We start from the raw sequence: 17,029 nt of genomic DNA, 5'->3' as shown, positions 1-17,029 counted from the left end.
CAAGGTGTTCCTCTTTACAGACCCTAGAGAGCTCCCTCTCCAATGGCAAGGTGTTCCTCTTTACAGACCCTAGAGAGCTCCCCTCTCCAATGGCAAGGTGTTCCTCTTTACAGACCCTAGAGAGCTCCCCTCTCCAATGGCAAGGTGTTCCTCTTTACAGACCCTAGAGAGCTCCCCTCTCCAATGGCAAGGTGTTCCTCTTTACAGACCCTAGAGAGCTCCCCTCTCCAATGGCAAGGTGTTCCTCTTTACAGACCCTAGAGAGCTCCCCTCTCCAATGGCAAGGTGTTCCTCTTTACAGACCCTAGAGAGCTCCCCTCTCCAATGGCAAGGTGTTCCTCTTTACAGACCCTAGAGAGCTCCCTCTCCAATGGCAAGGTGTTCCTCTTTACAGACCCTAGAGAGCTCCCCTCTCCAATGGCAAGGTGTTCCTCTTTACAGACCCTAGAGAGCTCCCCTCTCCAATGGCAAGGTGTTCCTCTTTACAGACCCTAGAGAGCTCCCCTCTCCAATGGCAAGGTGTTCCTCTTTACAGACCCTAGAGAGCTCCCCTCTCCAATGGCAAGGTGTTCCTCTTTACAGACCCTAGAGAGCTCCCTCTCCAATGGCAAGGTGTTCCTCTTTACAGACCCTAGAGAGCTCCCCTCTCCAATGGCAAGGTGTTCCTCTTTACAGACCCTAGAGAGCTCCCCTCTCCAATGGCAAGGTGTTCCTCTTTACAGACCCTAGAGAGCTCCCTCTCCAATGGCAAGGTGTTCCTCTTTACAGACCCTAGAGAGCTCCCCTCTCCAATGGCAAGGTGTTCCTCTTTACAGACCCTAGAGAGCTCCCCTCTCCAATGGCAAGGTGTTCCTCTTTACAGACCCTAGAGAGCTCCCTCTCCAATGGCAAGGTGTTCCTCTTTACAGACCCTAGAGAGCTCCCTCTCCAATGGCAAGGTGTTCCTCTTTACAGACCCTAGAGAGCTCCCCTCTCCAATGGCAAGGTGTTCCTCTTTACAGACCCTAGAGAGCTCCCCTCTCCAATGGCAAGGTGTTCCTCTTTACAGACCCTAGAGAGCTCCCTCTCCAATGGCAAGGTGTTCCTCTTTACAGACCCTAGAGAGCTCCCCTCTCCAATGGCAAGGTGTTCCTCTTTACAGACCCTAGAGAGCTCCCCTCTCCAATGGCAAGGTGTTCCTCTTTACAGACCCTAGAGCTCCCCTCTCCAATGGCAAGGTGTTCCTCTTTACAGACCCTAGAGAGCTCCCTCTCCAATGGCAAGGTGTTCCTCTTTACAGACCCTAGAGAGCTCCCCTCTCCAATGGCAAGGTGTTCCTCTTTACAGACCCTAGAGAGCTCCCCTCTCCAATGGCAAGGTGTTCCTCTTTACAGACCCTAGAGAGCTCCCCTCTCCAATGGCAAGGTGTTCCTCTTTACAGACCCTAGAGAGCTCCCTCTCCAATGGCAAGGTGTTCCTCTTTACAGACCCTAGAGAGCTCCCCTCTCCAATGGCAAGGTGTTCCTCTTTACAGACCCTAGAGAGCTCCCCTCTCCAATGGCAAGGTGTTCCTCTTTACAGACCCTAGAGAGCTCCCCTCTCCAATGGCAAGGTGTTCCTCTTTACAGACCCTAGAGAGCTCCCTCTCCAATGGCAAGGTGTTCCTCTTTACAGACCCTAGAGAGCTCCCCTCTCCAATGGCAAGGTGTTCCTCTTTACAGACCCTAGAGAGCTCCCCTCTCCAATGGCAAGGTGTTCCTCTTTACAGACCCTAGAGAGCTCCCTCTCCAATGGCAAGGTGTTCCTCTTTACAGACCCTAGAGAGCTCCCCTCTCCAATGGCAAGGTGTTCCTCTTTACAGACCCTAGAGAGCTCCCTCTCCAATGGCAAGGTGTTCCTCTTTACAGACCCTAGAGAGCTCCCCTCTCCAATGGCAAGGTGTTCCTCTTTACAGACCCTAGAGAGCTCCCCTCTCCAATGGCAAGGTGTTCCTCTTTACAGACCCTAGAGAGCTCCCCTCTCCAATGGCAAGGTGTTCCTCTTTACAGACCCTAGAGAGCTCCCCTCTCCAATGGCAAGGTGTTCCTCTTTACAGACCCTAGAGAGCTCCCCTCTCCAATGGCAAGGTGTTCCTCTTTACAGACCCTAGAGAGCTCCCTCTCCAATGGCAAGGTGTTCCTCTTTACAGACCCTAGAGAGCTCCCCTCTCCAATGGCAAGGTGTTCCTCTTTACAGACCCTAGAGAGCTCCCTCTCCAATGGCAAGGTGTTCCTCTTTACAGACCCTAGAGAGCTCCCTCTCCAATGGCAAGACAGACCCTAGAGAGCTCCCCTCTCCAATGGCAAGGTGTTCCTCTTTACAGACCCTAGAGAGCTCCCTCTCCAATGGCAAGGTGTTCCTCTTTACAGACCCTAGAGAGCTCCCCTCTCCAATGGCAAGGTGTTCCTCTTTACAGACCCTAGAGAGCTCCCCTCTCCAATGGCAAGGTGTTCCTCTTTACAGACCCTAGAGAGCTCCCCTCTCCAATGGCAAGGTGTTCCTCTTTACAGACCCTAGAGAGCTCCCCTCTCCAATGGCAAGGTGTTCCTCTTTACAGACCCTAGAGAGCTCCCCTCTCCAATGGCAAGGTGTTCCTCTTTACAGACCCTAGAGAGCTCCCTCTCCAATGGCAAGGTGTTCCTCTTTACAGACCCTAGAGAGCTCCCTCTCCAATGGCAAGGTGTTCCTCTTTACAGACCCTAGAGAGCTCCCCTCTCCAATGGCAAGGTGTTCCTCTTTACAGACCCTAGAGAGCTCCCTCTCCAATGGCAAGGTGTTCCTCTTTACAGACCCTAGAGAGCTCCCTCTCCAATGGCAAGGTGTTCCTCTTTACAGACCCTAGAGAGCTCCCTCTCCAATGGCAAGGTGTTCCTCTTTACAGACCCTAGAGAGCTCCCCTCTCCAATGGCAAGGTGTTCCTCTTTACAGACCCTAGAGAGCTCCCCTCTCCAATGGCAAGGTGTTCCTCTTTACAGACCCTAGAGAGCTCCCCTCTCCAATGGCAAGGTGTTCCTCTTTACAGACCCTAGAGAGCTCCCCTCTCCAATGGCAAGGTGTTCCTCTTTACAGGCCCTAGAGAGCTCCCCTCTCCAATGGCAAGGTGTTCCTCTTTACAGGCCCTAGAGAGCTCCCCTCTCCAATGGCAAGGTGTTCCTCTTTACAGACCCTAGAGAGCTCCCCTCTCCAATGACAAGGTGTTCCTCTTTACAGGCTTTATTCTTGTGCGAAGTTGTAAAGTTTAATCACTATTCGTAATTTAGTTTGTCAGAAATACTTTAGTATAATTGTTTTGTTCTTTGTGTGTTGTCATTCCAGGTGTTTTGGATGCCACCAAGGCCACATTTCATGTTGTTTGCCCCAGAGGGAGGATAGAGGGTAATGGATGAAGAGGGGCATCTCCTTCGGGGCAGATGGTGCCTCCGTGAAAAAGGGTCACCGTGGGGGAGTGATGTACCACCTGCAGAGATAGAGGCAGGGGGGGGGGCATATAATCCCAGTCCACTGTATGCCACATAGGTTTGTAACTAACAAATCCTCTACGATTTAGTTTTATTTGCTAGGGGCGGGGGGGAGACGGGGGAAGGCATCGAGACGAAGACAAGGACCTTGCCGCTGATGAAGGCCAGTACACATGGAGAACCTGGCCGTAGCTTAAACAACCGCGGAAGTTCAAAGGGCGGGAAAAGAAGGTCAGTTTTAACACAAGAAATTTAATATAACACTCAAATGAACTTTCAGAATCAAGTAATTGACAAGTGGCTGTTTATTTACTCACTACAGATGAAGCAGGAAATGGAAAATGCACTCTTGTGTGTATTCTGCCATTCTCTCTCAGACACGTTTGAGGCGCTATCCTCACTTAGCCTGCCCTCACCCTCCTAAGGAATGACCTGATCCTCCCCCAAGGCCACGTCAGAGCTGAGGAGCTATCCTCACTTAGCCTCACCCTGCTAAGGAATGACCTGATCCTCCCCTAAGGCCACGTCAGAGCTGAGGAGCTATCCTCACTTAGCCTCACCCTGCTAAGGAATGACCTGATCCTCCCCTAAGGCCACGTCAGAGCTGAGGAGCTATCCTCACTTAGCCTCATCCTGCTAAGGAATGACCTGATCCTCCCCCAAGGCCACGTCAGAGCTGAGGAAGACAGTGACCAGACTGGAAGCACTAAAGCTTAGGGAAAAGGCAAGGAGGCATGCCGGAGAAGATCCAGACCACTCAGCAGCAGGGTGACGAGAGGAGGTTCCAGGTGTGTTAGGAAGAGAGCTTGTTAGGATGTGAGAGAAATCGATGATTTAAAATCGATGATTAAGACAGATTCTCAGTGTGAGAATCAATGTATTCGTTGTCCAATAGAACGATTTGAGGATAAGGAGGGAAATACAATGGAGAAATCTTACATATATTTTTATGGGAGACAGACAAATGGCCAGACATTTCATTGTGTGTCTCTGTGTGTGTGTCTCTGTGTGTGTGTTGTGTCTCTGTGTGTGTGTCTCTGTGTGTGTGTCTCTGTGTTATTCCAACACATAGCTCTCAAACACACATCTCTCAAACACATAGCTCTCAAACACATAGCTCTCAAACACATAGCTCTCAAACACACAGCTCTCAAACACATAGCTCTCAAACACATATCTCTCAAACACATAGCTCTCAAACACATATCTCTCAAACACATAGCTCTCAAACACATAGCTCTCAAACACATCTCTCAAACACACAGCTCTCAAACACATAGCTCTCAAACACATAGCTCTCAAGCAGCTTCTATCTCAAAGCCATCAGACTGTTAAACAGCCACCACTAACATTGAGTGGCTGCTGCCAACACACTGACACTGACTCAACTCCAGCCACTTTAATAATGGAAATTGATGGTGGAAATTGATGTAAAAATATATCACTAGCCACTTTAAACAATGCCACTTAATATAATGTTTACATACCCTACATTATTCATCTCATATGTATACATATATACTGTACTCTATATCATCTACTGCATCTTTATGTAATACATGTATCACTAGCCACTTTAACTATGCCACTTTGTTTACATACGCATCTCATATGTATATACTGTACTCGATACCATCTACTGTATCTTGCCTATGCCGCTCTGTACCATCACTCATTCATATATCTTTATGTACATATTCTTTATCCCTTTACACTTGTGTGTATAAGACAGTAGTTGTGGAATTGTTAGTTAGATTACTCGTTGGTTATTACTGCATTGTCGGAACTAGAAGCACAAGCATTTCGCTAAACTCGCATTAACATCTGCTAACCATGTGTATGTGACCCATAACATCTGCTAACCATGTGTATGTGACCAATAACATCTGCTAACCACGTGTATGTGACCCATAACATCTGCTAACCATGTGTATGTGACCCATAACATCTGCTAACCATGTGTATGTGACCAATAACATCTGCTAACCATGTGTATGTGACCCATTAACATCTGCTAACCATGTGTATGTGACCCATTAACATCTGCTAACCATGTGTATGTGACCAATAACATCTGCTAACCATGTGTATGTGACCCATTAACATCTGCTAACCATGTGTATGTGACCCATTAACATCTGCTAACCATGTGTATGTGACCCATTAACATCTGCTAACCATGTGTATGTGACCCATTAACATCTGCTAACCATGTGTATGTGACCCATTAACATCTGCTAACCATGTGTATGTGACAAACAAATGTGATTTGATTTGAAAGGATCCCCTGAACGCGGTTCACTTTCCAGCCCAACTTCCAGCTCACACTCTCAAACCAAGAACCAAGGACCAAATGACCACTCTGACAGAACTACAGAGTATTATGGCTGAGAGAGGAGAACCTTCCAGAAGGTCAAACAGTCTCTACAGTATTTCACCCATCTGGGCTTTATGGGAGAGTGGCCAGATGGAAGCCACTCCTGAGAACAAGGTACATGACAGCACGCCTGGAGTTTGTAAAAAGGTACACGACAGCACGCCTGGAGTTTGTGAAAAGGTACATGACAGCACGCCTGGAGTTTGTGAAAAGGGTACATGACAGCACACCTGGAGTTTGTGAAAAGGTACATGACGGCACACCTGGAGTTTGTGAAAAGGTACATGACAGCACACCTGGAGTTTGTGAAAAGGTACATGACGGCACACCTGGAGTTTGTAAAAAGGTACATGACGGCACACCTGGAGTTTGTGAAAAGGTACATGACGGCACACCTGGAGTTTGTGAAAAGGTACATGACGGCACACCTGGAGTTTGTGAAAAGGTACATGACGGCACACCTGGAGTTTGTAAAAAGGTACACGACAGCACACCTGGAGTTTGTGAAAAAGGTACATGACGGACTAAAGAGCATAAAGACAAAAGATTCTGTGGTCTGATGAGACACAATGAAAAAAATGAGGTCCTGAATGCGAAGTGCTATGTCTGGGGAAAACTAGGCACAGCTCATCATCCATATGAGACGATGTTATGTTTGCAAACTGCATATTTTTGCAAACTCACTTGCTCTGTTCATCCCTGCAGATCGGGGTGCAACATGGCTGTAATCCAGGAAGAGTGGCAAGAGACTGAAAATCCTGGTCAGCCACAATGTCAAGGACAAGTCCTGCAGTGGCCTGTGGGGAGACCATGTTGACAAAGGACCCCTACAGGCACGATCACAAGGACAAGTCCTGCAGTGGCCTGTGGGGAGACCATGTTGACAAAGGACCCCTAGAGGCACGATCACAAGGACAAGTCCTACAGTGGCCTGTGGGGAGACCATGTTGACAAAGGACCCCTACAGGCACGATCACAAGGACAAGTCCTGCAGTGGCCTGTGGGGAGACCATGTTGACAAAGGACCCCTAGAGGCACGATCACAAGGACAAGTCCTACAGTGGCCTGTGGGGAGACCATGTTGACAAAGGACCCCTACAGGCACGATCACAAGGACAAGTCCTACAGTGGCCTGTGGGGAGACCATGTTGACAAAGGACCCCTAGAGGCACGATCACAAGGACAAGTCCTACAGTGGCCTGTGGGGAGACCATGTTGACAAAGGACCCCTACAGGCACGATCACAAGGTCGACTAACAGTCCTGAGTGGTCATGTATGGTATCCTATGGTTGGTTTTGATAAGTTTAGAGTTTAAATGAAATGGAAAGATATTATCTTTTCCCTACAACATACTGGAGTTGGTGCAGATTATGCTGGTGCTGCCCATTTTCAGCCTCCCGGTGTGAGAGAGGCTTCTCTGAGCAGAACCTGATATTAACAATTCCACAAGGAACTGCCTTGTGATCTCCACCACCGAAGACCTGATGAGGATCAGCCTGGAGGGGCCTTCTGTCGAGGAGTTGGATCCCACTCCTGCCGTGGACCGCTGGCGTGCCAGACGGCCGACCTCTAAGCGTGTCAGACGGCCGACCTCTAAGCGTGTCAAACGGCCGACCTCTAAGCGTGTCAGACGGCCAACATACAAAAGCAGCTGAATGGGTGGGGCTAAAGCTTAAGAGGGTGTGAACTATGCTGAATGGGTGGGGCTAAAGCTTAAGAGGGTGTGAACGATGCTGAATGGTTGGGGCTAAAGCTTAAGAGGGTGTGAACGATGCTGAATGGGTGGGGCTAAAGCTTAAGAGGGTGTGAACTATGCTGAATGGGTGGGGCTAAAGCTTAAGAGGGTGTGAACGATAATGAATGGGTGGAGCTAAAGCTTAAGAGGGTGTGAACGATGCTGAATGGGTGGGGCTAAAGCTTAAGAGGGTGTGAACTATGCTGAATGGGTGGGGCTAAAGCTTAAGAGGGTGTGAACGATGCTGAATGGGTGGGGCTAAAGCTTAAGAGGCTGTGAACGATGCTGAATGGCTGTAGACAAAGAAGAGCTCTCCACTACAGTAGATACCAAAACAGACAAAGAAGAGCTCTCCACTACAGTAGATACCAAAACAGACAAAGAAGAGCTCTCTAATCCTTCTCACCCCCCCCCCCCCCCCCCCTTAAAACATTTAGATGCACTATTGTAAAGTGGCTGTTCCACTGGATGTCTTAAGGTGAACGCACCAATTTGTAAGTCGCTCTGGATAAGAGCGTCTGCTAAATGACTTAAATGTAAATGTAGATACCAAAACAGACAAAGAAGAGCTCTCCACTACAGTAGATACCAAAACAGACAAAGAAGAGCTCTCTAGTACAGTAGATACCAAAACAGACAAAGAGGACCTCTCCACTACAGTAGATACCAAAACAGACAAAGAAGAGCTCTCCACTACAGTAGATACCAAAACAGACAAAGAAGAGCTCTCTAGTACAGTAGATACCAAAACAGACAAAGAAGAGCTCTCCACTACAGTAGATACCAAAACAGACAAAGAAGAGCTCTCTAGTACAGTAGATACCAAAACAGACAAAGAAGAGCTCTCCACTACAGTAGATACCAAAACAGACAAAGAGGACCTCTCCACTACAGTAGATACCAAAACAGACAAAGAAGAGCTCTCTAGTACAGTAGATACCAAAACAGACAAAGAGGACCTCTCCACTACAGTATATACCAAAACAGACAAAGAAGAGCTCTCTAGTACAGTAGATACCAAAACAGACAAAGAGGACCTCTCCACTACAGTAGATACCAAAACAGACAAAGAAGAGCTCTCTAGTACAGTAGATACCAAAACAGACAAAGAGGACCTCTCCACTACAGTAGATACCAAAACAGACAAAGAAGAGCTCTCTAGTACAGTAGATACCAAAACAGACAAAGAAGAGCTCTCCACTACAGTAGATACCAAAACAGACAAAGAGGACCTCTCCACTACAGTAGATACCAAAACAGACAAAGAAGAGCTCTCCACTACAGTAGATACCAAAACAGACAAAGAAGAGCTCTCTACTACAGTAGATACCAAAACAGACAAAGAAGAGCTCTCAACTACAGTAGATACCAAAACAGACAAAGAGGACCTCTCCACTACAGTAGATACCAAAACAGACAAAGAAGAGCTCTCCACTACAGTAGATACCAAAACAGACAAAGAAGAGCTCTCCACTACAGTAGATACCAAAACAGACAAAGAAGAGCTCTCAACTACAGTAGATACCAAAACAGACAAAGAAGAGCTCTCCACTACAGTAGATACCAAAACAGACAAAGAAGAGCTCTCAACTACAGTAGATACCAAAACAGACAAAGAAGAGCTCTCTACTACAGTAGATACCAAAACAGACAAAGAAGAGCTCTCTACTACAGTAGATACCAAAACAGACAAAGAAGAGCTCTCTACTACAGTAGATACCAAAACAGACAAAGAAGAGCTCTCAACTACAGTAGATACCAAAACAGACAAAGAAGAGCTCTCCACTACAGTAGATACCAAAACAGACAAAGAAGAGCTCTCCACTACAGTAGATACCAAAACAGACAAAGAAGAGCTCTCCACTACAGTAGATACCAAAACAGACAAAGAAGAGCTCTCCACTACAGTAGATACCAAAACAGACAAAGAAGAGCTCTCCACTACAGTAGATACCAAAACAGACAAAGAAGAGCTCTCCACTACAGTAGATACCAAAACAGACAAAGAAGAGCTCTCTACTACAGTAGATACCAAAACAGACAAAGAAGAGCTCTCAACTACAGTAGATACCAAAACAGAGAAAGAAGAGCTCTCCACTACAGTAGATACCAAAACAGACAAAGAAGAGCTCTCAACTACAGTAGATACCGAAACAGACAAAGAAGAGCTCTCCACTACAGTAGATACCAAAACAGACAGAGAAGAGCTCTCTAGTACAGTAGATACCAAAACAGACAAAGAAGAGCTCTCCACTACAGTAGATACCAAAACAGACAAAGAAGAGCTCTCTAGTACAGTAGATACCAAAACAGACAAAGAAGAGCTCTCTAGTACAGTAGATACCAAAACAGACAAAGAAGAGCTCTCCACTACAGTAGATACCAAAACAGACAAAGAAGAGCTCTCAACTACAGTAGATACCAAAACAGACAAAGAAGGGCTCTCCACTACAGTAAAACAGACAAAGAAGAGCTCTCCACTACAAAACAAAACAGACAAAGAAGAGCTCTCCACTACAGTAGATACCAAAACAGACAAAGAAGAGCTCTCCACTACAGTAGATACCAAAACAGACAATGAAGAGCTCTCCACTACAGTACATACCAAAACAGACAAAGAAGAGCTCTCCACTACAGTAGATACCAAAACAGACAAAGAAGAGCTCTCCACTACAGTAGATACCAAAACAGACAAAGAAGGGCTCTCCACTACAGTAGATACCAAAACAGACAAAGAAGAGCTCTCAACTACAGTAGATACCAAAACAGACAAAGAAGAGCTCTCCACTACAGTAGATACCAAAACAGACAAAGAAGAGCTCTCTAGTACAGTAGATACCAAAACAGACAAAGAAGGGCTCTCCACTACAGTAGATACCAAAACAGACAAAGAAGAGCTCTCCACTACAGTAGATACCAAAACAGACAAAGGAACTTTTCTCAAAAAGTGAGTTTACAAGTTTATCAGTGTTCAAAGCAGAATTACTTTCCCGTTGTTCCTCAACAATTGAGTGAATGAAAAAACATTTTCTAGCTCTGAGTCTCTACTTTTATCCAGTGTAAAAAATAAAATAAAAATTCAAATTCAAATTGTGCTACATAAGACTGAATCCAGGTTGTGAGTCACATCGAGTCAAAACCCACGCAAAAAAACACATCAATTCATCAGAAAGACCAACTGAAACACCACATAGTTAGACCCAGAATTAAAACGTAGACAGAATATAAATATCAATCTCCATGGTTACACCCATATCATTCCTTGGCAACCAACCGCCATTGGACCTGAGAGGAGGAATCCTAAAACTCCCAGGCACCACAGCAATCAAATCTGAGCTCTGCCCAATTGGGCGCATCACATGCAAATGAAAATATACTTTTTAATAGTCCACTTCATCGTGTGGGAATCTGGGAGAGTGTTGAGGCACCAACACCACACGTGGTTTCCTCTCTTCTCTGCTATGTTTCATCTTCACCGACGCTGGTTGTGGTGGCACGGCCATGGTCATGTAGCTTGACTTTCTCACACACACACACACACACACTCCTGTCTCCCAATCTCTCTCCCACTGTTTCCCTCCTGTTTCCCAATCTCTCTCTTCCTGTTTCCCTCCTGTCTCCCAATCTCTCTCCCCCTGTTTCCCTCCTGTCTCCCAATCTCTCTCCCTGTTTCCCTCCTGTCTCCCAATCTCTCTCTGCTGTCTCCCAATCTCTCTCCCTGTTTCCCTCCTGTCTCCCAATCTCTCTCTGCTGTCTCCCAATCTCTCTCCCTGTTTCCCTCCTGTCTCCCAATCTCTCTCTCCTGTCTACCAATCTCTCTCCCCCTGTTTCCCTCCTGTCTCCCAATCTCTCTCTGCTGTCTACCAATCTCTCTCCCTGTTTCCCTCCTGTCTCCCAATCTCTCTCCCCCTGTTTCTCTCCTGTTTCCCAATCTCTCTCCCCCTGTTTCTCTCCTGTCTCCCAATCTCTCTCCCCCTGTTTCTCTCCTGTTTCACAATCTCTCTCCCCCTGTTTCTCTCCTGTCTCCAAATCTCTCTCCCTCCATTCACAGTGTACTCCATCCTTCCCAACCCCCTTTCTGTATTTAAACAATAACCAGTTATATAGTGGATGTCACGCGGTTGGATAATACTGTGGGATAATGCTGTGGGACAATGTTGTGGGATAATGTTGTGGGATAATGCTGTGGGATATTGCTGTGGGATAATACTGTGGGATAATACTGTGGGATAATGCTGTGGGATAATACTGTGGGATAATGCTGTGGGATAATACTGTGGGATAATGCTGTGGGATAATGCTGTGGGATAATGCTGTGGGATAATGCTGTGGGATATTGCTGTGGGATAATACTGTTGGGATATTGCTGTAGGATAATGCTGTGGGATAATGTTGTGGGATAATGCGATGGGATAATGATGTGGGATAATGATGTGGGATAATGCTGTGGGACGATGCTGTGGGACAATGTTGTGGGATAATACTGTTGGGATAATGCTGTGGGAAAATGTTGTGGGATAATGCTGTGGGATAATGTTGTGGGATAATGCTGTGGGATAATAATGTGGGATAATACTGTTGGGATAATGTTGTGGGATAATGCTGTGGGATAATAATGTGGGATAATACTGTTGGGACAATGTTGTGGGATAATGTTGTGGGATAATGTTGTGGGATAATACTGTGGGACAATGCTACGCTGTGTGAGGCCTAGAGCAAGTGTTCTACTGCTCAAACCTGACAGGAGGAAGGAAATAGAGGGCGTGGAAACTATCAAAACAACTCTCTATTTCCTCCTTTGTTTTTGACTCTCGTGGAACATGACAGCCATCACGGTAACTAAACAGTAACAGGATGTAAAAATGGAGGAGGTCAATCCGACTGAAAAGGAAAACTCCATAGGCCTACATAGGAAACAGGAAAAGTCCATAGGCCTACATAGGAAACAGGAAAACTCCATAGGCCTACATAGGAAACAGGAAAAGTCCATAGGCCTACATAGGAAACAGAAAAAGTCCATAGGCCTACATAGGAAAAAGGATAACTCCATAGGCCTACATAGGAAAAAGGAAAACTCCATTGGCCTACATAGGAAAAAGGTGTCATCACGTTCAGTAGGGATCGCAGTAACAGGCCACCGTGAATAACAGAAACCATCAGATGAACCACAGGAGAGCTCTGCTGTCCTGTTTCTCAGGACAACAGTAGCACAGAACTCTACTGTTAAGTAGCCCTGCAATGAGAAACTATTCAGCCATTGTGTGTCACCGTGGCTAAACAGGAAGGAAGCCGACTCCAACTAGTCTGTTCTCATGAGTCTGCTGAAGGCCTGAAGACATCCTTTCTTTCCCCGGCTGGCTAGCTAGGCTAAGCGGCTAACTGGCCCCCCTGCCGGGCCACAGCTGCTTGGTGTGATAGCAGGCTACACAACAGGAATAGATCAGTTAGCCCTGGTCCCAGATCTGCTAGTGCCGTATTAGCAACGTCATGACAACGGTCATACGAGTCGACACGACAGCACAAAGCCTCGTATGTATGTGTTTGTTTGTGACTAACGGACAGAAATGGAGAGCGCTCAACCAACGTAACTCGAGGTACTTCAACACTGAAAAGGAAAAAGGAGAAACACTTTCTCACCATTAAAAACATATTATTTTATTTAAGAATCTATTAAAAGCTTGACATTTTGGCCTTAATCATTGGCCTTTAAGCTTTGTTTGTGAATCACCAAGTTCACAGACAGACAGACAGACAGACAGACAGACAGACAGACAGACAGACAGACAGACAGACAGACAGACAGACAGACCTGAGACTGGTCAGCTACCAACCCCCATCAGACAGACAGACAGACAGGCTCAGTCAGGAGACCAAGTCTCTGTCTGTCCCTCCCTCTCCTCTCTCTGTCCCTCCTATTCTCCTTTCTGTCCCTCACTCTTCTCTCTCTCCATCCCTCTCCTCTCTCTCCCTCTCCTCTCTCTCTCCCTCCCTCTCCCCTCTCTCCCTCTCCTCTCTCTCTCCCTCCCTCTCCTCTCTCTGTCCCTCCCTCTCCTCTCTCTCCCTCTCCTCTCTCTCCCTCTCCTCTCTCTGTTCCTCCCATTCCTCTCTCTGTCCCTCCCATTCCTCTTTCTGTCCCTCACTCTCCTCTCTCTCCCTCTCTTCTCTCTGTTCCTCCCATTCCTCTTTCTGTCCCTCACTCTCCTCTTGGACTATAACTGACTCCTAAGTCTGGGACTATAACTGACTCCTTAGTCTAGATCTATAACTGACTCCTTAGTCTAGATCTATAACTGACTCCTTAGTCTAAGACTATAACTGACTCCTTAGTCTAGATCTATAACTGACTCCTTAGTCTAGGACTATAAATACATTTACATTTAAGTCATTTAGCAGACGCTCTTATCCAGAGCGACTTACAAATTGGTGCTTTCACCTTATGACATCCAGTGGAACAGCCACTTTACAATAGTGCATCTAGGTCTTTTAAGGGGGGGAGAAGGATTACTTTATCCTATCCTAGGTATTCCTTAAAGAGGTGGGGTTTCAGGTGTCTCCGGAAGGTGGTGATTGACTCCGCTGTCCTGGCGTCGTGAGGGAGTTTGTTCCACCATTGGGGGGCCAGAGCAGCGAACAGTTTTGACTGGGCTGAGCGGGAACTGTACTTCCTCAGTGGTAGGGAGGCGAGCAGGCCAGAGGTGGATGAACGCAGTGCCCTTGTTTGGGTGTAGGGCCTGATCAGAGCCTGGAGGTAGTGAGGTGCCGTTCCCCTCACAGCTCCGTAGGCAAGCACCATGGTCTTGTAGCGGATGCGAGCTTCAACTGGAAGCCAGTGGAGAGAGCGGAGGAGCGGGGTGACGTGAGAGAACTTGGGAAGGTTGAACACCAGACGGGCTGCGGCGTTCTGGATGAGTTGTAGGGGTTTAATGGCACAGGCAGGGAGCCCAGCCAACAGCGAGTTGCAGTAATCCAGACGGGAGATGACAAGTGCCTGGATTAGGACCTGCGCCGCTTCCTGTGTGAGGCAGGGTCGTACTCTGCGGATGTTGTAGAGCATGAACCTACAGGAACGGGCCACCGCCTTGATGTTATTTGAGAACGACAGGGTGTTGTCCAGGATCACGCCAAGGTTCTTAGCGCTCTGGGACGAGGACACAATGGAGTTGTCAACCGTGATGGCGAGATCATGGAACGGGCAGTCCTTCCCGGGAGGAAGAGCAGCTCCGTCTTGCCGAGGTTCAGCTTGAGGTGATGATCCGTCATCCACACTGATATGTCTGCCAGACATGCAGAGATGCGATTCGCCACCTGGTCGTCAGAAGGGGGAAAGGAGAAGATTAATTGTGTGTCGTCTGCATAGCAATGATAGGAGAGACCATGTGAGGTTATGACAGAGCCAAGTGACTTGGTGTATAGAGAGAATAGGAGAGGGCCTAGAACAGAGCCCTGGGGGACACCAGTGGTGAGAGCACGTGGTGAGGGAGACGGATTCTTGCCACGCCACCTGGTAGGAGCGACCTGTCAGGTAGGACGCAATCCAAGCGTGGGCCGCGCCGGAGATGCCCAACTCGGAGAGGGTGGAGAGGAGGATCTGATGGTTCACAGTATCGAAGGCAGCCGATAGGTCTAGAAGGATGAGAGCAGAGGAGAGAGAGTTAGCTTTAGCAGTGCGGAGCGCCTCCGTGATACAGAGAAGAGCAGTCTCAGTTGAATGACTAGTCTTGAAACCTGACTGATTTGGATCAAGAAGGTCATTCTGAGAGAGATAGCGGGAGAGCTGGCCAAGGACGGCACGTTCAAGAGTTTTGGAGAGAAAAGAAAGAAGGGATACTGGTCTGTAGTTGTTGACATCGGAGGGATCGAGTGTAGGTTTTTTCAGAAGGGGTGCAACTCTCGCTCTCTTGAAGACGGGAGGGACGTAGCCAGCGGTCAGGGATGAGTTGATGAGCGAGGTGAGGTAAGGGAGAAGGTCACCGGAGATGGTCTGGAGAAGAGAGGAGGGATAGGGTCAAGCGGGCAGGTTGTTGGGCGGCCGGCCGTCACAAGACGTGAGATGTCATCTGGAGAGAGAGGGGAGAAAGAGGTCAGAGCACAGGGTAGGGCAGTGTGAGCAGAACCAGCGGTGTCGTTTGACTTAGCAAACGAGGATCGGATGTCGTCGACCTTCTTTTCAAAATGGTTGACGAAGTCATCTGAAGAGAGGGAGGAGGGGGGGAGGGGGAGGAGGATTCAAGAGGGAGGAGAAGGTGGCAAAGAGCTTCCTAGGGTTAGAGGCAGATGCTTGGAATTTAGAGTGGTAGAAAGTGGCTTTAGCAGCAGAGACAGAGGAGGAAAATGTAGAGAGGAGGGAGTGAAAGGATGCCAGGTCTGCAGGGAGGCGAGTTTTCCTCCATTTCCGCTCGGCTGCCCGGAGCCCTGTTCTGTGAGCTCGCAATGAGTCGTCGAGCCACGGAGCGGGAGGAGGACCGAGCCGGCCTGGAGGATAGGGGACATAGAGAGTCAAAGGATGCAGAAAGGGAGGAGAGGAGGGTTGAGGAGGCAGAATCAGGAGATAGGTTGGAGAAGGTTTGAGCAGAGGGAAGAGATGATAGGATGGAAGAGGAGAGAGTAGCGGGGGAGAGAGAGCGAAGGTTGGGACGGCGCGATACCATCCGAGTAGGGGCAGTGTGGGAAGTGTTGGATGAGAGCGAGAGGGAAAAGGATACAAGGTAGTGGTCGGAGACTTGGAGGGGAGTTGCAATGAGGTTAGTGGAGGAACAGCATCTAGTAAAGATGAGGTCGAGCGTATTGCCTGCCTTGTGAGTAGGGGGAAGGTGAGAGGGTGAGGTCAAAAGAGGAGAGGAGTGGAAAGAAGGAGGCAGAGAGGAATGAGTCAAAGGTAGACGTGGGGAGGTTAAAGTCGCCCAGAACTGTGAGAGGTGAGCCGTCCTCAGGAAAGGAGCTTATCAAGGCATCAAGCTCATTGATGAACTCTCCGAGGGAACCTGGAGGGCGATAAATGATAAGGATGTTAAGCTTGAAAGGGCTGGTAACTGTGACAGCATGGAATTCAAAGGAGGCGATAGACAGATGGGTAAGGGGAGAAAGAGAGAATGACCACTTGGGAGAGATGAGGATCCCGGTGCCACCACCCCGCTGACCAGAAGCTCTCGGGGTGTGCGAGAGCACGTGGGCGGACGAAGAGAGAGCAGTAGGAGTAGCGGTGTTGTCTGTGGTGATCCATGTTTCCGTCAGAGCCAAGAAGTCGAGGGACTGGAGGGAGACATAGGCTGAGATGAACTCTGCCTTGTTGGCCGCAGATCGGCAGTTCCAGAGGCTACCGGAGACCTGGAACTCCACGTGGGTCGTGCGCGCTGGGACCACCAGATTAGGGTGGCTGCGGCCATGCGGTGTGGAGCGTTTGTATGGTCTGTGCAGAGAGGAGAGAACAGGGATAGACAGAC

The 17,029-nt window shown here is 48.1% G+C and overlaps 2 protein-coding genes across 3 annotated transcripts in view; both read right to left on the bottom strand.

The window, feature by feature from the left end:
• The window catches only part of LOC135573608 (basic proline-rich protein-like), a 21,599-nt gene extending 16,830 nt beyond the window's left edge, over positions 1-4,769 (bottom strand). Inside the window, exon 1 of the mRNA XM_065022870.1 lies at positions 4,543-4,769. Within this exon, the coding sequence (XP_064878942.1) occupies positions 4,543-4,769 (227 nt within the window). The remainder of the gene's footprint in view (positions 1-4,542) is intronic.
• LOC115119617 (receptor-type tyrosine-protein phosphatase epsilon-like) overlaps positions 1-17,029 on the bottom strand; it is a 188,299-nt gene that overhangs the window by 146,182 nt on the left and 25,088 nt on the right. The gene's annotated exons all lie outside the window — the stretch shown is intronic.

Source organism: Oncorhynchus nerka, linkage group LG10 (assembly GCF_034236695.1).
Source record: "Oncorhynchus nerka isolate Pitt River linkage group LG10, Oner_Uvic_2.0, whole genome shotgun sequence".
Lineage (NCBI taxonomy): Eukaryota > Metazoa > Chordata > Actinopteri > Salmoniformes > Salmonidae > Oncorhynchus > Oncorhynchus nerka.
The sequence above is the reverse complement of the archived record's forward strand: the minus strand, read 5'-3'. Positions and strand labels throughout refer to the sequence as shown.